The sequence below is a fragment of the Hydra vulgaris genome, chromosome 04 (assembly GCF_038396675.1).
Source record: "Hydra vulgaris chromosome 04, alternate assembly HydraT2T_AEP".
Taxonomy (NCBI): Eukaryota; Metazoa; Cnidaria; class Hydrozoa; order Anthoathecata; family Hydridae; genus Hydra; species Hydra vulgaris.
The window spans coordinates 38239617-38263257 of NC_088923.1; the positions used below are offsets into that span (position 1 = coordinate 38239617).

At 27.9% G+C, this 23641-nt stretch overlaps 2 protein-coding genes across 2 annotated transcripts; both read left to right on the plus strand.

Annotated features, from left to right (window-relative positions):
• The first annotated feature begins 6121 nt into the window (after window positions 1-6121).
• LOC100200270 (phosducin-like protein 3) lies at window positions 6122-23604 on the plus strand. Its single transcript, XM_065796260.1, has 5 exons — window positions 6122-6317; window positions 7566-7636; window positions 22250-22393; window positions 23111-23319; window positions 23407-23604. The coding sequence occupies exons 1-5, from the start codon at window positions 6165-6167 to the stop codon at window positions 23553-23555; spliced, it is 726 nt and encodes a 241-aa protein (XP_065652332.1). The 5' UTR covers window positions 6122-6164; the 3' UTR covers window positions 23556-23604.
• LOC136079796 (uncharacterized) lies at window positions 13483-14861 on the plus strand. Its single transcript, XM_065796261.1, has 2 exons — window positions 13483-13956; window positions 14244-14861. The coding sequence occupies exons 1-2, from the start codon at window positions 13626-13628 to the stop codon at window positions 14726-14728; spliced, it is 816 nt and encodes a 271-aa protein (XP_065652333.1). The 5' UTR covers window positions 13483-13625; the 3' UTR covers window positions 14729-14861.
• Window positions 23605-23641: the final 37 nt, after the last annotated feature.

The following is a 23641-nucleotide window of genomic DNA, read 5'->3' on the forward strand; positions in this document are numbered from 1 at the left end:
GAAAGTGAACAAAATGTGTTCAAGAAAATCAAGTCAACTGATGCAAGTTGCTCAAAACAGTCTCAACAAACTTTGTTTGAAATACTTGAGAGAAAAAAGCCCTGGGATATTAATGATCACAAGTCTAAATTAATTAATAAATATATTGCTGAAATGATTGCAGTTGATATTAAACCTTTTTCTATAGTAGAAGATATCGGATTTCAAAGCCAAACCATTTATGTTCTAACTATTGCATTCCAAGTAGAATATACATTAAAAACTCTGTTTTTCAAAATATATACAACAAAGTCAGACAAAATGTCCTAAAAGAAATAAATGATGTTTCATACATTTCATTTACAACTGATGGATGGGCATCTACCAACTGAAAATGGTTATTTTTTAGCTTAATAGCTCATTGATTAACTAATGAATTTCATCAAAAGTCAGCAATTCTTTGAGTGAAGCAATTCTAAGTTCTATGAATGACTTTCTTATTCCAACTTAAAAGGTACATTTTGTTGCTAGAGATAATGCAGCTAATATGTTAACTGGAATCAGAGAGGCAAGCTACAACAGTTTGCCGTGGTGACATGAATGACGCTGTATTTCTGTATTAAAAATATATCAACAACTTGTAAAAACATAGTAACTCATTTTAATCATTCGCCAGCTTCTTTTGAGGCTCATCAAAAATATCAAACTCATTATCAAGTGCCAGAAAATAAGTTCAAACAAGATATTACAACAAGATAGAATAGTCAATATTTTATGTTTGAAAGAATTTTTAAACAGAAGCTTGCTTTGATCCCATTTTGTTGTGATAATGACAACTCTAAACTAAAGTCACTGGAAAACAATGAATAGATTATTTTAGAAAAATTACTACAACTTTTAAAAATGTTTAATGATATAACAAATGAGTTATGTGAGCGTGAAGCAATTGCATCTATATAATTCCAGCTGTACAAGTTATAAAAACCATGTTGGTTCAAGCTGAAAAGTCTTCCTTGTTTTTAGGATTAGGGACAACTTTAAGAGAATGTAAAAAATCAGCAAATAGGTATCAGCCTTTTCCTATTCATTGGCATCAGCCAAAAATGTGCAATTGGTACATCATTAATATATATATATATATATATATATATATATATATATATATATATATATATATATATATATATATATATATATATATATATATATATATATATATATATATATATATATATATACACACACATATATATATATATATATATATATATATATATATATATATATATATATATATATATATATATATATATATATATATATATGTGTGTGTGTGAAAAATATTAAGACCACTGAAAAAAAAGGCTTTTTCATTAGTTGATACCGACCAAATGACCTTTAAGTGAATATTTGTTAGATTATTGCTGTTGATAGTGATACAGTTTAATGTTTTTCTGATTTTAAATATGTGATTTTGATTATTTAAGAATTTTTTGTTGTCAGATTATATTATATTTTGAAAATATGGGTACAGTTGCTAACCTTAGTCCCAGAAAACAAGGAAAAGTTGAAGCATTATTAAAGTTGGAAACATTTTCACAATGGGAAATTGCCAAGAAATATGGACTAAGTAAAACAGCAGTTTTTGCCATCAAGAAACGATTGGACTTTGGTTTTACGTCCTCTCCAAGACATTCCACCTCAGGCCAAAAACCAGTCATGACGCCACGTGCAAGACGGGTTCTGCTTGCAAACTGTCTAAAAAACAGAAGAATGACCAGCAAGCAGCTTCAGGGTGTACTGCAGGAGCACCAGGTCAATGTCTCAACAAGTTGCGTTTGGAGATGTCTGATACAAGATAGATTTGTGGCACATCGACGACGCAAAAAATCGCTCTTGACCAATACTCAACAAACGCGGCAGTTGCAGTGGGCCATGGATCACAAAGATTGGACCACAAAACAGTAGAGAAAGGTACCATTTTTTATATAAGAGCTTGCAATCGTGTACTCTAAGTTGAAGCAAAATCTAACATATTTTTTCATGTAATAATGATGTTTAATATCATACATTACCCGCTAGTGCAATTGTTTTTTGTCCATAGGTATCGAACATTGTAGCAATGGTTATGTTTGTTGCATGAATGCAAAATGAAGTGAACATGTAACCAGTGATTACGAGATGTTAATCTAGTGTATGCTTAAGACTTTTACAGTGTGTTTGTATTTTTAGGTTTGCTTCAGTGATGAGTCTATGTTCGAGAAACTCGAGGTTAAGTTGCAGTATGTGTGCCATTGTTCTGGTGGAAAATTTCAACTGCAATGTCTGGTGAAGACCGTCAAGCATCCTACCTCAGTAATCGTATGGTTGATGATAAGTTCTCATGGTGTAGGACCCCTTAGAATTGTTGAAGACAGAATGGCTCAACATCAATACATCAACATATTGGAGAAAAAACTTCTACCTCAACTTCCAATTCATTTTCCTGATGGTGGTTTCATCTTCCAACAAAACGGCACATCCTGTCATATGGCATGCTCTGTTACAAACTTTTTGAAATGTAATAATGTGCCTATCCTACCATGGACCGGTAATTCACCTGATATGAACCTGATTGAAAACTTGTGGATGATAGTCAAAAAGAGAATTGCCGACAGAAAGCCAACAACAAAAGTCGCATTGATTGAGGCGCTCATAGAGGTTTGGACACATGATCCAGAAATACAAGACATGTGTCCAATACTGATCGATGGGATGCCTAAGAGGGTTGAAAAACTTATTGCAGCTAGAGGAGCATCCACAAAATACTGAACTAGGCTCATTTTATGACATTGTGTGTGTGTCTTTATAAGAAATATTAGAAAAATTCACTTTTTCGACAATGGTCTTAATATTTTTCACATCACTGTATATATATATATATATATATATATATATATACATATATATATATATATATATATATATATATATATATATATATATATATATATAAATATATATATATAAACACACACACACACACACTCACACACACACACACACACACACACACACACACACACACACACACACACACACATATATATATATACACACATATATATATATATACACACATATATATATATGTAGCCTCCTCGGCTGTCGTGGCCTTCATGGCCTTGGGGAGGTGAATTCAAAAAATGAAAATATATAAAATAAATATATATATATATATATATATATATAAATATACTAAATAAAGAGATTTTATCCTTCATCATTTGTATATATATAAATATATATATATATATATATATATATATATATATATATATATATATATATATATATATATATATATATATATATATATATATATATATATATATATATATATATATATATATATATATATATATATATATAGACATAACTTAAGTGATATCTTTAATTGTATGTGTAATAATATTATAAGCATTAAAACATCATATACGGTATCATACTATTTATTTATTTTTTTACTTGATATTTCGAATCTTATAATTAGAGTTATTATCAAACTAATTAAAAAAATCGTTAAAAAAAACGTTTAAAAAATTATAATGAACATAACAAAATGAATAAATCTTGTTCAATGTACCCCTAATAAATTAAAAAAAGATAAAAAAATTAGGCAGAAAAACATATGGTAAAGTATATCCTTCAGATGCAATTCCGACCTGTTTGTATGGTTGTATTAAAGCACATAAAAGTGAAAATGGTTATCCAATGCAAATATTAGTTTCAACAATCAGCTTACTACCTCATAAACTTTTGCAACATCTTGTTGAGATCATACAACCAACTTTAAATAAAAATGAATGCCATGTTAAAAATTCTTCTTCATTTGTATCAACAGCAAAAGAATGGTTTATTAATGACAAAGTTCAAGTGTCATTTGATGTTATTAATTTATACCCATCAGTGCCACTTTATAAAGCAGCAGTTACAATTGGTGGTATGCTAAACAAAGATAGAGATGAACTAATACAACGAACTAAATTATCATTAGTAGATATTCATAAACTAATTAATCTCTGTATTGGTTAGTGTTATTTTTTATGGGAAGACAAAATATATATTTAAAAAAAACTCTTAATAGGTCTATCCATAATGGTCGTCATTTCAGAAGCATATCTACAACATATTGAATCTAATGGTATTTAACAGGCTTTAAACATCATTATTTCACCAAAAACTTATAAACGATGATAGCCATGCTCAATCTACTAATATTGATGGCGCAAATTCTTTTATTAACACTTTTAAATTCACAAGACAAATCTATCCAATATAAATGCGAATGCGAAAAATTTCAACACCAATTAAATTTTTTAGATATTTATATTTCAACCAATCACTCCCTTTACAAATATGAGTTTTCCATACAATGTAAAGATGCAATTACAAATGTACTTATAAAACCGAAATCATCTTTTTCACTGAGTATCGCAGTTGGTATTTTTAAAGATTTTTTAGCTCGAGCATACAAAATTTGTTCTGAACATGACATTTAAGATGAAATTAATTTTCTTATTATGATTTTTACTGAAAATAGACATTCCTTTAACAGTATTCAGGTATTACTAAAAATTATAAATACTCCACAAATCTATCTTATTCTCAAAAATTGATACCAAAAATCTAGTTATTTTACCATGGGTCCCAAAATTAAGCCTTGTTCTTAGAAGAGAATTTTGTAAAGTTGGCATTAAAACAGTCTTCTGTTTTGGTAATCCCTTGATCAAATGCTTTCCCATAACAAGTCTAAACTGCCTCCAAATACTTATCCAGGAGTGTACCAACTTGATTGCACATGTTTTGCATGTTATATTGGTGAAACAAGAAAAAAGATTTCCACACAAATTCAAGAACATAAAAATAATGTTACAAAAGCCAACTGGGATATCTGGAATAGTAGAACATTCACTACATTGTACTGGTTAAATAAACTGCGAGAACCCTAAAACGCTTTCTATTATTTCAAACAACTACACAAAAAAAATTTGTGAGGCTATTAAAATACAATGTTCAAAATCTAAAGAAAATATTTTAAATCGTGACAATGGCAATTTAGAGATGACTCTCGATTGGAAATCACTTTTTGTAAAATTAAAAAATGTTGAATATCTGATGTTGCAATGACATTATTTTGTTACATTCATTATAATTTTTTTAATGGTTTTATTAGTTTGATATTGGCTCTCACTGTATGAGCCAATATATCGCGTAAAAAAAAATAATAAATAGTATGATACCGTATATGATAAATTAAATTTAAATGCTTATAATATGTGTGTGTATATATATATATATATATTATATATATATATATATATATATATATATATATATATATATATATATTGGAGGTATAGGACATCGTCTCCATTTTATCAATTTTACAGTACATACAACATTATGTTCAGATAATATTGTATACCTTTAAATGGAAGTGGACATAGTGTTATATTCTTCATGGCTACTATTGATATTACATTGATATGGAGATAATTTTATATACCCCTAGATATAAGATTTTAATACCCACCTTTTGTATCAATAACATCATTTCAGGGAAAAATGGAGATGATGTCCTATACCTCTGAGGTACAATTAAAATAATGCGGAAGTACAAGGGAGTGATGCCACATCAGCTATCTTATAGCCTGCTGCTACAAAAAAAGTGCCGCTACATTGGCTGAGGGTTTGGTTTGGGAAAGCAATCTATCGTTTTTAGAAAAAACAAAAACTTTATTCAAGTTTTTAAACTTTTTCTGGTGTGGTTTATTAGCATTCAGTTTAAAACTCCAGTTTATGGAAGAAACTTTTTAACTACCATGGAGGACTATATATATTTTGCATGTATACATATATATACATATACATATACATATATATATATATATATATATATATATATATATATATATATATATATATATATATATATATATATATATATATATATATATATATATATATATATATATATATATATATATACATGTATATACACCTGAACACACATAATAGTGTTTGTGATTTCAATATATTCTGTTTATTTTACTGATAGCTTCTTTGTTGTTGTTGTTGTTGTTGTTGTTTGTTACATTGGTATCTTTATATTTTAAAATAAAAGTGAAACAAAACTAATTAAAATGCAAGACCCTAATGCAGATACAGAATGGAACGATGCGCTACGACGACACGGCATTATACCTGAGAAAAAAGAAGTGGAAGTAACTGAAGATCAAATTGTTCAGTTACTAGATGCCACGATTAAAGAAAAGACAGGGCAAAAAGATGCAAAGGTAAGTCTATTAATTTTATTATTAATCATAAATGATTGTTCAAAATACTGCTGTAAAAATAATATGAGAAGTTTTTGCTAACAAGTAATAGTTATAAGTTTTATGTAAACAATTTATTTTTTACAAAAAAAAAGTTAACTGAGCAGTTATTTTTTAGCTGAAGTTAAGAAAAATCAAAAAAGATTAACAAGCTATAAGCAATAATTTTGAATTTTTGGTATCATTTTCAATTTGTGACAGATCTTTTGATTTTAGATTATTGCACATTTTTAAAGAAGTCCTTGTGAAGCTTGTAGCTTATTTAGTTTTTATAATATTAGGTTTTTCTCTGTCATTATGCAATCAGCAAGAGAATCACATTTTCCAATTAGTTAAGTTAGTGCTGAGTGAGTATTTTTTGTACTCAAATTCCTGACCAAGGATGGCCAAGGATGACCAAGGATGGTGTAACATTGGGTTTTATTGCTAAGTTTATTTTTCTTTAAATTAACAAAGTACATTTTGTATGATCAGCCTTAAAGACTCTTTTTGAGTTAATCTTATCTACACGACACAAATATTTTATAACATTTAAATAATTTTATGATTTTATTATTCACTTTTTTGTCTCAATAATACACTCTGCATTATCATCACTAATGTTTGATTTTGAATATTTAATACTTTTTACATAATCTTATTTTTATTTCCAAAGTTTAATTCTTAAAGCTGTTAATATCATAGTTAATATAATTAATATAGTAATTAACATAAAGTTAAAATAATTAATATTGCAGTTAATATAATAATATTCCAGTTAATATAATTAATATTGCAGTTAATATTATTAATATCACAGTTGATATATAGTTAAGTTAAAATCTTTAAAAAAAGTTCAATTTTTTTGCTTTAAAATTTGCTATTTAGATTTCTATGTTTAGCTTGTACTTATTTAATACTACAACGCTACAACTCTAATGTACTTCAGTTTTTTGTCTATATTATTATTGCAGCACACTTATATACATTAGTTCTAACTTTAATCCACTAACAATTTCATAATAAGATATAAAATTGTTATGGGGTATTTGTATTAATTACGAAGGAAAAAGTTGTTGTATTTGCATAAAAATCATTTTTTATTAGCTCTATAGAAAAACTAGTTACCATGATGTAATGGTAATGTAATTTTACATGGTGTAATGTAATTTTACTCAAGTTGTATACATTTGGTTATATATCAAAGTTATTTTATACATTTTTCTGAAGGATTACACACTTGAAGAGTTGGGTGAAAACGAAGACGATTTTGATGACGATGAGTTACTTGAGTCAATTAGGTACACCAATTATTTGTCAGATACATTTACTTGTTTAAGAAATTTATTTTATATTTAAATGAGTAAATATAGTTGTTGTTATGTAAAACATTCTATGACTAATTATTTATTATAAATAAAATTTAGTTACTTAAATTTTGGTTATAAAATGTTATGTTGTTTAATAATTATGGTACAAAGCATAAACGAAAGCTATGTTCTGGTTTAATTAGCTGATTTGTTTTTCTGTTTTGTTTAAACCGCCATCTGATTTAACTAAACATTTGCGATCGTTTTTTTAATCTGAAAATCATCTAATGACAGTCACAGTGGTTTAGTAATGGACTTTTAACACGTGCATGCGTCATATTTTGTTCAAACATTTGTAAACAGAAACGATTGCGGTTAAAAAGGGATTTCTTACTAAAGTTGTATACACTTCAAACTTTATTTATTTGTGGATAATGCTAAATTATCTCTAAGAAATTATGTCAAAACAATATTTTAGGTATGGTAGGTTTTACCAAAGCTATCATTTAAATAGTTTTAGAAGGAGAAAAGATGTGGAACTAAAGTGAAACTTTGTTGTTTTTCTAGGAAAGTTTAACCTGTGCTTACATTATGGTCTATATTTTAATGTGGTAAATTTTTTAGTCACTACCTTTAGTTTTTTTTGAAAATATAGTAGTGTGTGAATCATTTTAAACTAAAATTATAATTAGGTTACTTTTTTATAATTTAATGCTTTGAAAAATTTTCTTTTTACTTGAAGGTTTAAAAATACTGACAAAAATAATATTTATGTGATAACACTGCCATTTTATTTCTGAAAACCCTTTTGTAATGTCTGAAAACCCTTTTGCAATGTTTCAAAAAATTATTTTAAGTATCTGCAATTTTTCTCTTCTTAGGCAGAGCTTTTTGTTGATATTTTTTTACAATTGGGTGGTTTTTTATGAAGTAAGATTTTGAATGTTTTTTTTGTTGAACTGCTTGCAGGAGTTAATAAGCTTGTGGCAAACCTCAAACTTATCAAATAGAACTTTAAAGTTCTAACAACGTTCAATAGTTTTTTTGTTTATGTCAGTATCGTTGAACCCAAGTTTGACTACAAGCTTTGGTATTGAGTTGCGTAGTTTGAGGATACTTTTCATCTAATAATAATAGTGGACCAAATGACATCTCTACATGGTCAGTTTCTTTCATTATTTTCAATTCTGAGATTTATGAATATAAATATGGCAATCGATTCTCTTATAAATACAAAATACAGATATAAATACAAAATACCAAAACATAAAATGTTAGAAATAACATATCTATTAGGATCCAAACAAAATGTATTATTTATGATTTATATTTTTTGTAAACAATAAAATTTAGTAAAATGTTTACCTTTTCTTTTTCTTTTTTCTCTTTAAAGTGAGTTATCATGGTTCAAATACTAACTTTATATATTCTTCATTTTCAGAGATAATATGTGAGTTTCAAGTGCTTCTATTATGATACGTGTTTTATCTTATCAAGATTCTGAGTACTTATCTGAAGTTGTTTTATTTGATGTTGCTTCTCAATATATTTGTTAAACTCTTCACAGTCAAGTGTTTGTTTGTTTACTGCCATTTTTTGTTTGTTTACTTTGCATTTTTTGTTTAATAACATGTAGTACAGGTACCGAAAAAAGTTTAGAACCACTTAACAATTTTGGGTAATTTCATTATTTTTTCAATGTATGAAACTAATATTGAACTTTGATGATAAATTATATATATATGACATACTTTAATTAAATTCTAAAGGAATTTACACCGCATTCAATTGCATACACATTAAGCGATCAATAAACAAACACACACAAATTAAGTAATTTTATGTCAAAGGATATTTAACAATATCATCACATAAACTAATAAATCTATATACCGTAAGCAGGTTTGTCATTTTATTATATCGAATTACAATTTTATTTCAATATTCTAGCATTTTCCAATGGATAAAAGTAAAGAAATGCCAATTGAAGTTCGTTCCCAAATTATTGCTTTATATAACCATACTTCCAAATCGCATAGACAAATAGCAACAGTTATTGGAGTTTCCCATTGCTCTGTGACCAAGATTATTAGACTTTATAAAGAAACAGAGGAATTCACTTCAAGATCTCAAAGCGGACGGCTGAAGGTTACTTCCTCGAGAACAGACTTAAGAATACAACGAGAGGTAATAAAGTCCTCTTTTATAAGTGCAAGAGAGATTAAAGAATGGTTGACTCCAACATGTGATCAAGTTAGTGAAAGAACCATTCAAAGTCGGTTACAAAATAAATTTAAAATGCCAGCAAAGAAACCAATTAAAAAGCCGTTGATAACAACAAAGATGCGAAAGGATAGAATTAGTTTTTGCAAGGAACATATTCATTGGACAGTGGAAGATTGGATGAAAGTCATTTTTTCAGACGAGTCAACCTTTTTGCAACAAGATTGCCAACAATAACATGTCCGACGTGATCCTAATTCCTCAAAATATGATCCAAGATACACCATCAAGACAGTCAAACATTCTCCAGGTGTCATGGTTTGGGCTTGCTTTGCATATAAGGGTGCAGGAAGTATAGAGTTCATTGAAAAGAATGAAAAAATGAACAGTGACTGGTATGTTGATATCTTGTCGCAAAACGCAAAATGTTCTTTGAAAAAGCTTCACTGTTCAATATTTCAGCAAGATAATACCACTTGTCACACCTCTAAATATCAAAGGCTTGGTTTGTAGATAACAAAATTGAAGTTCTTCCTTGGCCTGGAAATAGTCCAGATCTTAGTCTGATTGAAAATTTGTGGAAATACATCAAAGATTATCTTGATAGAACCAAATGTACATCTACAGAATCCTTGAAGGATGAAATCAGACGAGTTTGGTGTCTGGAAGCTAATAAAGATCAGTGTTCAAAGTTGGTTGAAAGTATGCCTAGAAGACTTCATCTGGTGATTAAAAACAAAGGATATCCATGTAAATATTGATATAAATATTTACATTGCTTTGTTTAAATCTATTTATTAAAAAGTTTAAATGTTTAAAATGTATTTATTTTTATTTGAATTCAATACATTTGTGTGTGTTTATTTATTGATCGCTTAATGTGTATGCAATTGAAGGTGGTGTAAATTCCTTTAGGTTTTTTATTAAAGCATGTCATAAAAATATATAATTTATCATCAAAGTTCAATATTAGTTTCATACATTGAAAAAATTGTTAAGTGGTTCTAAACTTTTTTCGGTACCTGTACAACATCATCAATATCCCTTGTGATAACACTAGTTGAATTTAATGCAAAAATATCTGATAGACTTATTTGTGATGATAATGTTGACAAGGTTGAGGAAATCGGTATTGGAGTCTGATAAATATTTTGATTATTTATGTGCTCTGACAGTTGTGAGACTTTAAATAATCTATCACAATCTTGCTTACATTCTTCTTGAGTATTATTTATCATTTCAATAACATTGCTAGAGGAGGTTAATCCATCAATTAAAATTGAAATGGAGCATTTTAGGTATTTTGTTTTAGAAAATAGTTTATTATTAATAAGTGGTAATATACATGGTGCACAAAACGAATGCAGACAGTTTTTTAAAATAACTGGTTTATACATAGGGGAGGATGGGGTAAGATGACGAATGGGGCAAGATGACAACCTACCATTATCTTCAAAATTCAACTAAATATGAAAGCTGACTGTAGCTGAGAGCGATGTAGATTATATCTACTAGATTTATTTATGTTTTCTTTATAAATATTATTTTCTGGATGAAAGATAAGTATTAAATAAGGTTTTTCCGATATTAGGAAGAAAGAAAAAAAATTCACTTGGATTTGATTTTTTTCATCATTACATCACCAGCTAAAGATAAGCGAGAATTTTTCGTTTAGCTTGTTCAATTGGAAAGCCAAACGAGTAGTATTAAGCTATGTTAACTTATTTATGTATAGTTCTAAATCACCTTTGAAGATTGTGTAGTCTAGGGGCAAGATGAACGGGGTAAGATGACTCGTTCGTCGTTTTGCCGAAGTACATGTTTTACTATAAACTGTATGAACACTGCCTCTAGTTTTGTTTAACTTAAATCTTGTTGCCTAGTTGGGTTTAACTTATAACAATAAACACAATTATAATAAAATAACTTAGAATAATAATTAAAGTTACTTTAAAGTTAATTAAGTTTAGTTATGTTGTGAATATTATTATTTATGCATATATCAATTTTAGTTATGCGTATATCTGTTTGTAAAATAAGCATAGCTAACATGATTAGGGTTAATAACTATACTTTATGGTTATATTTAATCTGTTTTATACATACATATACATATATATATATATATATATATATATATATATATATATATATATATATATATATATATATATATATATATATATATATACATATATATACATACATGTATATAGATATACATATATATATATATATATATATACATACATATATATATATATATGTATGTATATATATATACACATACATATATATATATACATATGTATTTATATGTATATATATATATATATATATATATATATATATATATATATATATATATATATATATATATATATATATGTATATATATATACATACATACATACATGCATATATATACATATATATGTGTGTGTGTGTGTGTGTGTGTGTGTGTGTGTGTGTGTGTGTAAAGTATATTTCTAATATGGTACATGTATTTGCATGTTATTTGTTATATATTGACAGTCCCATTGTATACTATTGTGTTATTTGTAGTTATTAAAATGGTTCGCAACTATATCAGAACTACAGGTAGAGGTGCCAATGGAAATTGGACTATGCAGAACATGACTCAAGCTATTGAAGCTTGCAATTCCAATGCTTGCAGCAAGAACCAAGCTGCTGTAAATTTTGGAGTTCCAGAAGCAACACTAAGGCGTTACCTTAAAAAATCTTCGGATCAATTTCTAATCAGCAATGGAAGGTTTCGTCCTATATTTTCAATGGAAATGGAAAAATTACTTGCAGAATATTTAATTGAGTTGAGCAAAAGATTTTTTGGTATGACCAAAGTACAGCTCAGAAAATTTGCATTTGAATTTGCAGAACATAATAATGTTCAACATAATTTTAACAGGGAATTAAAAATTGCTGGTCTTGACTGGTTAAGTGGATTTTTGAAACGCCACAACAATATTTCATTACGAACTCCTGAAATGACGTCTTTGGGTAGAATTCAAGGTTTTAACTTCCCACAGGTTGCAATATTTTTTGATTTACTTCGAGATCTCTTGAGAACGCATAAGTTTTTACCTTCAAGAATCTTCAATGCTGATGAAAGTGGGTTACCCACTGTACCAACAAAAATCCCAAAAGTATTTTCAGTCAAAGGCATTAAAAGAGTGGGCAAAGTTGTTTCTGCTGAAAGAGGAAAAACCGTAACCATAGTTTGTAGCATGAATGCTGTTGGAACTTACACACTAAAAAAAAAAAGGAGAAATTTCTACCTTAGGGTAGGATATGTGATATACCCTTAGTAAGGTATAATTTTCTACCTTTTAAGGTAGAAAATTATATTAAAAACAATTATTTTTTATACAATTTTCTAACTTAAAGGTATAATTTTCTACCTTATAAGGTAGAAAATTATACCTTACTAAGGGTATATCACATATCCTACCTTAACTAAAAATTTCTACCTTTAATTTTTAGTGTGTACATACCTCCAGCTTTTATTTTTCCACGAAAAAGAATGCGGCATGATTTTCTGGACAACTCTCCACTTGATTCAGTTGGCTTTGCCCATAACTCTGGTTGGATGACGCAGGAAATTTTTGTAGATTATTTAAAGCACTTTGCTTATCACACAAAACCAACTATTGCTGATCCTGTTCTGTTAATTGTGGATAACCATAACTCACACATAAGTTTTTCAGCCATTGAATACTGCAGAAAACATTCAATTGTAATGCTAACATTGCCACCACATGCCACCCATATGATGCAACCTCTGGATGTTACCTTCTTTTCACCATTCAAAACTTACTACAGTCAAGCTTGTGATAACTGGATGGTAAATCACCCAGGTAGACCAATCACTGAAGCACAGATTCCTGCACTTGTAAGACATGCATATGACCGATCAGCAACAACTGGCATTGCAAGAAAAGGATTTGAAGAAACTGGAATCTGGCCCTTTAATCCGCAGATCTTTTCTTTAACTGACTTTGCACCATCATTGACCAGTGATAGTCCAATACCAAAAAATCAGATTATATCAAATAATCAATCAGGAATAAGTATGTAAATTATATATTATTTAGACAGTTCAGTTTTTTATTTGTTTTTTAAAAGTTTTTTATTTGTTTCTAAAAGTTAAAAAATGTTTGTCTTTGTTTTTTTTTTATCTACAAATCTTTACCTGACAATTTATAATTTAAATAAGCTAATAACTTCAGCTTATCTATAATATTGGACAATTATGCTAAATAATACAATATGAAATAACGTAAAATTAACCTAAATAATTTTATGATGATTTTTATGACATATGTTATATAATTTTTTCTGTAATATTTTGTTTCAGTAGTTGAAGATCGCCAGCAACAGTCAACATCAAAGGTGAAACTTAATGCAGTTACATCAGCATTGACCATATCATTTAACAACAACAACTCTTTATCATTGCCAACTGTTAACACTGAACCAAAATGCATTCAGTCGAATGCAGATGCAAATGTTGATAGAACCCAAATAGAGTTAAACGATGTGCCAAAAACTGTATCACCTGAGAACATTCGACCTTATCCTATTGCTTGTAGGGTTACAAATAGTGCTAGCCGTAAACGAAAATTTAAGCGAGCAGAAGTGGCAACAAGTTCCCCTTTTAAAGCTGCAGTTCAATTAGCTGCACTCGAGAAAAAAGAAAAATCGATGAATCAAAAAATAAAGAAAGCTGTTAGAGAAAAGAAGGGCCAGCTTAAAAAAACAGCTGTAACTTATGATAGAAAGAAAAATGACCAAAAAAAGAGCAAAAAAAAAATCCAAAAATCAAGTTTCAAAAATAGTTGACAAAACTGAAGAAATTTCATGTTGGTATTGTGAAATTATCTATGGTGATCCTAATGATCCATTGCTTGATGATGACTGGGATATTTGTAAATCCTGTGAACACTGGTGTCATTTAACTTGTGGGCAATATGTTGAACGCAAATTTACTTGTACTGTATGCTACTCTTATGTAGCTTAGCAATTATTACATTGTTTTATTGCGCATTAAAATATTTTGTTTGACATTTGTTTTATTTTGTTGTTTTGGATTTTACTATGAACTGATTAGCAGGTTTTTTGGCATAGCCCTATATAAATATATAAACTTAATTTTTATTAAAAATTACACCACTATTTATATTACTTATTTTATAAACTAGAATTTATGATACCGTGATATTTAAGACAGTAATGGTATCATGGAATTAACTTATCTTAAAATCGTCATCTTGCCCCGCATACAAGGGCAAGATGACGATTTGAGATAACATCGGTTAATGAGTTTTTTCCAGCCTATTTTCAGTTTTTATAAGGTTTTTTTGATACATCAGTAGCGCATGATAATTTTTAATCACTTCTGGATAAAGTTTTACTTATTGGAACACTTATTGACTAAGATATAAGTGCTTTTCAAAACGTTCGTCATCTTGCCCCATGTTCCCCTATTACCTTACAAATATAACAGACACAAAGATGTATATGTGGGTTAAAGTTTTAGTTAATGTCTTGAAGTTTTAGATTTAAAGTTGGTAAAAGTTTAGCTTGTATGTTATTTATTGCTTGTCAAGTCCAAATTTCTTCATTAGCAATACTTAAGAGACTTCCCTTTACAGGTTTCTTTGGTTTCCTTCCTTTATTTACTTTGATACAAACCTATTCACATTTCTTGCACTTGCTAATCCAGGTTCTTAATTTAAGATTAGTATTTGAACCTTTTCTATGTTTCTCATTATTGAATAGCACCTGTAGCACATCTGTGGGTGCATCTTTGGGTTGTCCATGTCAATTTGTATAAAAAAATGCAATTCTATTCTAACTACATGGTTTGTTAAAAGAACACTACGATTTCCTAGATTTTCTCCACATATTCGACATAATTTTCTTAGTTTTATATGAGACATTTTTATATTTATTTATAGCCAAATAATAGGATTTGATGTACACTGTTTTTAAACTTAAAAAAGTAACCCAAGTCTAATTTTTTTTAATATCAAGATAAACTTTTCTAGTTTTATAATAAATTAGGTTTTAAAGCCTAAAAATTTAAATAAGCGCTTAATTATCTAGTTTTAGTAGTATACATAGCCATAAAATCAAGTCTGAGTTTCTCGCATATTTAGAGATACTAAAGTTTAAAAATTTAAATGTTGTGAAAAAATACATTTTCCATGGCCATATTTGAATCAATTTAAATGCTATAAGCTACCTTTTTATGATATGGTTAAAAAAAAATTACTAAATAAAAGCGATATATTGATATCTTTTTTTATTAAAAGTAGCATATGCGCATTATAAAAAGCCGCAATTGTTCAATATTAAACCACCGTGTGGTTTGTACAAAACAAATTAAAAAATTACAAAAACAAGTAGTACTAAGCAGTTTTTAAGTTTGCTGCAAGATACATCTGTGCATTTTACCACTAGAAGCATGTACTTTGAACTCATGTGCTGTAACCGCCATAGTTGATTTGAAATTATGGGGGTCACATAATGAATGATTGAATTTTCTTTTTGTTAGTCATCAAGTTCTTCAATTCCTTTCTAACAGTTACTGAATTACCTAAACCTTTCTGTTGCTTTAATACAAGGAAAGATATGTTTGCATTTACATATGTTTGCTTACTTCATCCGAGCGTTTTCTAATTTCCACTGGTGTATGGCGTTGTTTATCTTCCAATACATTTTTTAAACTTCATTTATAATTAATTCATTAGTGGTGATTTTCAATTTGTTGATTACTGAAGTATGGGTGATTTTTTTGTTCATTACTGTTGACAATAACCGTTCAACAGCAGACGATTTAACAGACATAGATGTAACCTCCTATAATGTTTTCTATGGTGGAATGTTTGTCCAATGATATTTTGCTTTTCCTTTTGCTACAATCATTTTTAACTCATTTAATTTCGATTGACATGAAGTTTGATTCTGATTTTAATTTGTTCCTATAAATAAAATAAAACCTGTCAGTTGGTGGTGCTTTGATTTTTTCGAAAATACAAGAACATACGTACACACTAGATCTTGTTAAAGATCTGACATATTATTTTATTTATTTTTCTTGACCATGTCTATGAACGTGTTCAAGAAAGTCATTAAAAATTGTTATTTTTTAGCAAGAAAAAAATATATACAAAAATGAATTATAATGTTGAATATCTTTACAAATTTGAGCGGCAGTTTCTACCAAGTTACAAACCTCAAAAACCAACTGTATAAAAACACATTAACAGTTACACATTAAACCATATATATATATATATATATATATATATATATATATATATAGAACCTTACAGACACATCAACAGTTAAACATTAAATCGTGTAGGCGTTTTTTTATTTTAAAAACAGTTTATAATGGAAGTATTTAATTTCCACTCGCAATCGAATGGAATTCCATTCGATTTCTCTTTTCTTTCTTTTGAGAATCTGAAGCTTAAGAAGATACTCTTCAGAAATCTTTAGTAACTTTAGAAACTTCCTAGCAATAGCCCATTTGTTCGGTTTCTTATTAAAAAAATGTGTAAACACATTTACAATAATTATTGATTAAGAACTACTTAAATCACAAACCGTTTGACGTGACAGATAAATGACATTTTTTTGCCTATATTATTCTTGAATAATATATTCATATTAAAATTTAATAAATTTATATGTTTTGTTAAATATTCACATGATATTAAAGTTTGAGCATTAAAATGATCATTTAACATATAAACCCTTACAGAAAATTTCCATGGAAAATCTATAAAAAAACCCATGGAAAAGCCATGGGTATTTGTAACACGTTTTCATGGAAAAATCATGGGTTTTCCATGGGTATTTGTAACACGTTTTCATGGAAAAATCATGGGGAATTTCCATGCGTATTTGGAACACCTTTTCTAGGAAAACTCATGGATTTTCCATGGCAAAATAGCATGTTTTGTTTTTAAGTTTTTTCAATCTAATGTTATTTGAATTGTCATATTAAACCATAAAAAGCAAATTTTATCACGCAAGTCACTAATATTATTGAGTTCTTTAAATCTATTGGATCGCTTTCACCGAATAAAATAAAATAAAAAATTTTAATCTTGTTGAGTCCTACAAATTTTTGAAAAATAATAGCTATAATGCACCTAAAACATTAAAACTTGACTTCACCACAATATTTAATGCATACGTATAAACTTACTGAAAATAAATTAAAAAAAAAAATTACAAGTAATATCATACTATAAGTGATATACATAAAGTGATAAACAATTGAAATAGATTAAGAAAACAATATTTACAGAAAATATAGCAATTTACATGTTTATTGTTTTATATTAACTATTTAATAAAAATATTATATATATATTTGATAATTAATAACTTCAAGTTTCAACAGATTAAAAAGAATCATTAATACTATTATTGTTTTCACCACAGTATCATTGTCTATTTCACCAATCTAGACAATACATCATACAATTAATATATTCATACTTAGTTATTAATATATGCATATATAATTTTTTTTATTTACTAGTTCATTTATACTTATAATTATTATCTATTATAACTTACTTTATAATTACACATTAACACACAACTTTTTGAACCTTCTACATAAATGTTGCCAAATATTGGGTAACATTTATATAGAAAAAAGTAGCAATGAATATATCATTATTTATAAATAATAATTATAAGATAATTACCTCTTTTTCGCCCAAGCTATCTGCATGATGTACAACATCATGCAGATAGCTTTATATTTCCAGGATTGTTTGACTGGAAATATAACATTTATATTTCCAGTCAAACATTCCTGCCTATAATGTAATTTAAATAAAATGATAAAGTTAAAATGAAAAGATTTAATTCATATACAAATGTTACCTGCATGTTAGTAACATTTATATAGAACCAGGGCAGCAACAAATATAGTATTACTTATAAATTGTAATTTAAAAAAAAAACTTACTTCTTTGTCTGAGCTATCTGCATGATGTACATCATCATTTACAAACCTGTTTTGTTCACGTCCTTGTCATCTTTATATATATTATAAAAAACAGAACTTGTAAATGTACGGCTAAATGAATGAATTAAAAATTTATATTGCCAGTCAAACCTGCTTGCTGATAACGCAGTAATTTAAATAAAATGATAAAATCAAAATAAAAAGATTAATGCATATATATAAATGTTACCTGTATGTTGGTAACATTTATATAGAACAAGGCAGCAACAAATATATTATTACTTATAAATCGTAATTTAAAAAAGCTTTCTTCGTCCAATCTATCTTAAAGATGTAAAGCATTATTTCTATCGCCAGTCAAATTTACCTGCTTATAATGCAGTAGTTTAAATAAAAGAACTTATGCACTATCAAATTCAAAAATTTATTATTTTTTAACTTTACTATATAAAACATAACAAATAATAAATATATAATTTATTAAGTATAGTAATGTAAAAACATAATAAATATTAAAGTGTGTCCCTAAATTAATTTATTTTTACTTAAGACGAGCGCTTCACATTAGTTAAATGTAAACAAATAAAAATAATTGTATTATAATAGATAATAGTGTATTATTTATAAATTGTGCTTTTATATGCTTATATTTAACTGCGAAGTAAAATCTTGTGCACTAATTAACTTCCCTTTCTGATTTAAAACATTGCCATAGTTTTCCTTCTCCAATTAAGTTGTTCTTTGAACATCCTTATAAATTGAATCCCAAAGATTACGCTTATATCTTTTCTGGTTAATTCAAACTCAATTCACAATTTTATTTTGACAGCTTTTGAAATATTTAAAAAAATATTAAATGCATATAAAAACTGACAATGTTATAAATGATATAAATGGTAAAGAGCATTATTTATAACGCCAGTCAAACCTGTCGGCTTATAATTTAGTATATTATAATGTAGTAATTTAAATAAAATAGTAAAGTAAAAATAAAAGGACTTATACACAAACTATTACATTATTTACATATTCTAATAATTCTGCTATTTAATAGTAAAGAAAAAAAACATAATAAATATCCCCTAGATCTAGTCGCTAACTAATTGTCGACTTGAATGGTTGCGTCCACAAAATGACAAAAACAACGAAACATAACTTAAATTCAATAAAACATTTATCATAAAATAAAGTTTTTTAATACTTAGTAAACATTTACCATACAATAAAGTGTTTTAACTTCAAACATTTTTATGCAAACTATCCATTAAAAAATAAAAATAAAAAAAAGATAATTCTAGTTCTCTTTAGTACATTAGTTATCTAAGCTTATCCGATACACTGCTTATCTAGGCTTATTCGATACACTGCTTATCTAAGCTTATCCGATACACTGCTTATCTAAGCTTATCCGATACACTGCTTATCCTAACCTTATCCGATACACTGCTTATCTAATCTTATCCGATACACTGCTTATCTAAGTTTATCCGATACACTGCTTATCTAAGCTGATCCGATACACTGCTTATCCTAATCTTATCCGATACACTGCTTATCTAAGCTTATCCGATACACTGCTTATCTAAGCTTATCCGATACACTGCTTATCTAAGCTTATCTGATACACTGCTTATCTAAGCTGATCCAATACACTGCTTATCCTAATCTTATCCGATACACTGCTTATCTAAGCTTATCCGATACACTGCTTATCTAAGCTTATCCGATACACTGCTTATCTAAGCTTATCCGATACACTGCTTATCTAAGCTTATCCGATACACTGCTTATCTAAGCTTATCCGATACACTGCTTATCTAAGCTTATCCGATACACTGCTTATCTAAGCTTATCCGATACACTGCTTATCTAGGCTTATCCGATACACTGCTTATCTAAGCTGATCCGATACACTGCTTATCTAAGCTGATCCGATACACTGCTTATCTAAGCTTATCCGATACACTGCTTATCTGATCTTATCCGATACACTGCTTATCTAATCTTATTCGATAAACTGCTTATCTAATCTTATCCGATACACTGCTTATCTAAGCTTATCTAATATATTAGATGAGTTTTATAATAATAATTATGTTAATTTCAATGCACATTAGATAACTAGTGTATTAATACCCTAGTTATCTAATGTACATAAAAACTAAAATATTTGTTGTAAACCAAATAAACATTAAAAATCAAACTGATTCACTTGACATACTTGCAAGTTATGCAAAGTAAGCAAAGCTATTGACAATAGCTAGAATAAGTATATGCATAAATAATATATAATTAAATATATAAATAATAAATATATATATATGCATTTTATAATACATTATAATATAATATCCAGAGACGTTAAGACAGTATAGGCCAAGACCAAGACCAAGACATTTTGATTCAATAGCAAGACTAAGAACAAGACAGTTAAATGAGTCTGAGACGTCTCCGGACCAAGATTTAAGTCTCGAGACCAACATCTCTGGTAATATCATATTATAATGCATTATAAGATGCATACATTTATTATATTCTAGCTATTGCAAATATGTCTATTTGTTCATGTCTATATGTTAAGTTTGAATAATATTAAATGCGATGCATTATAAAAACATATAATTTATAGTCTTTTTAAATACAGAAAAACAGAAGAATGCAGAAAATATTGTTTCCTCAAGTTAGAAATGATTGTAACTCTACGAATTACAACGGCATCTTTAAAAGCGCGTTCGTAAAACCCATGGTGCAACGTGAGCTGTGAAAAAAAGAATTTCCGTTTTCCATGGGAAAACCATGGTTTACTCATAGAATTCCATGGGTTGTTGCAGTCAGTATTATTTGGTCTATGTGGTCCATTTTAAAATGTAAGTAGTGACGACACTTTTGTCTTAACTCACTTACCCACCCACGTCGCTTTTTGTCACGTTTTCAAGGAACCCGCCTACCCACTCTCGAGCGTGACGTAATTATACAATTGATCCTAATTATAACCAAATAAGCCGAGATAAGTTAACTGGTGTACTTATTATTTACTTGGTTCAATACATCATTTATAATAATTATGTGAATTAAAATATTAATTTTGAAATATAAGCAGCATGTAATGTAATGACAAAAATGTCAATCAACAATCTCTTTTTTGTAAAGAGTTTAATTTTATTGACGTCGACAGAAAGTTCAGAGGTCTTATTAAACGTTGCAAGGTTTTAGAAAGTAAATATTACTTTAGGTATTTTTTTTAAGTATTTTTACTAAAGTCCAGTTCACTTTAATTTTTTTAAACTTTTTACGTTACAGTTTGTACTTACACTTTAAAGTATTAATAAAAGTACAAATTCTGTTTGCAATTTTGTTTTTAGAAGGCAACGAATTGCAGAACTAATGGAGCGCCAAAAGAAAGAAAAGTATGGAGAAATTAGGGAAATTTCTGCCGTTGACTATATTGATCAGGTAAATAATGCTGGAGAAGGTGTGTGGGTTGTTTTGCATCTCTATAAATCAGGGTATCTTTTCGTTTTACTACTTCTTACTACTATCCTCCAAAACTAAGGGAATCTTCAAAGAAAATGTTTTTCTTGTAAATAAAATGTTTAAAACAATTATAAATCAATTTTAAATTAAAATCGTTTATTAGATTACTATTTATTAGATTACTATTAGATATACTATTTGCTAATAAATGTGGAATATATTAATATTTTGTTCTCACATCAATATTTTAACTGTTATTTTATATGAATACAAAACAATATAAAAATTGTAACATTTCAAAACAAAGATAAATTTTATCTTGCTGTTCGACAAATTGTCAATTTGGGAATTGGAACTTATAGAAAATTATGGTTGAACAATATTCTATAAGGTTGAATAAATCGAAATTTAACCTGAGAGGCAAACAAAATGTTAGACAGTAAGCAAAATGTGAGAAGACCATTGGTTTTAATTGCCTAAGCAATTAAAACCAATGTAACTAAAGGAATCGTGAAATATGGGGGAGACTAAGGCTTAACGGGTATTTGGTATTTTAATGTAAATGCTTACACTATATTTTACTCGAATTCACATTATCTAATAATGACATGTTCGCTTAGTTTTGGAGAATAGTGTATAAGGATTTAAAGAGCTTTTTTTTTATGTTAAGCTGATTTAAAAAAATATTTGGATAAAGCAATTATTATCTTCAGTAATATTTTAGTATCGCATTTCCTTAATGTTTTCAGTATTCCACTCTGTGAATTAATTGATAAACATATGGTTCAATTAGCTAAAAAATTTCCTGCAACCAAATTTTTACGCAGCATTTCTACTACCTGTATTCCAAATTATCCTGATAAAAATTTACCTACTATATTTATTTACTTCGAAGGAGATATGAAAGGTCAAATTGCTGGTCCTATTTTATTCGGAGGAATGAATCTTACTCAAGACGGTAGCTACTTTGAAATTAAAAAAATATTTAAGTTATTTTCTTCTTTGCACGTGTAAATTATTTATAAATACAAATGATTTTTTATAGATCTAGAATGGATGCTTTCTAAGTATGGCTGTGTTAAAAGTACCTTAAAGAGTGATCCTCGTGGTACAAAAATAGACAATAAAAATGGTTTTACTATATTATCTCGCTCGTCAAGGCAAAAAAATAGCGAGTCTGAAGACGATGATTAGAAAACTTTTTTTTTTATGATTAACAAGCAAATTTTGATAGATCATTTTATATGCTTAAATTTTGTTGCGAAAAAATTCGTAATATA

Coding starts and splice junctions, on each gene's coding strand:
- LOC136079796 (XM_065796261.1), top strand. CDS start 13,626: ATGCTAACATTGCCACCACATGCCACCCATATGATGCAACCTCTGGAT. Junction 13,957..14,243: donor AAATAATCAATCAGGAATAA/GTATGTAAATTA, acceptor ATTTTGTTTCAG/TAGTTGAAGATCGCCAGCAA.
- LOC100200270 (XM_065796260.1), top strand. CDS start 6,165: ATGCAAGACCCTAATGCAGATACAGAATGGAACGATGCGCTACGACGA. Junction 22,394..23,110: donor TTGCATCTCTATAAATCAGG/GTATCTTTTCGT, acceptor TAATGTTTTCAG/TATTCCACTCTGTGAATTAA. Junction 23,320..23,406: donor AATGAATCTTACTCAAGACG/GTAGCTACTTTG, acceptor GATTTTTTATAG/ATCTAGAATGGATGCTTTCT.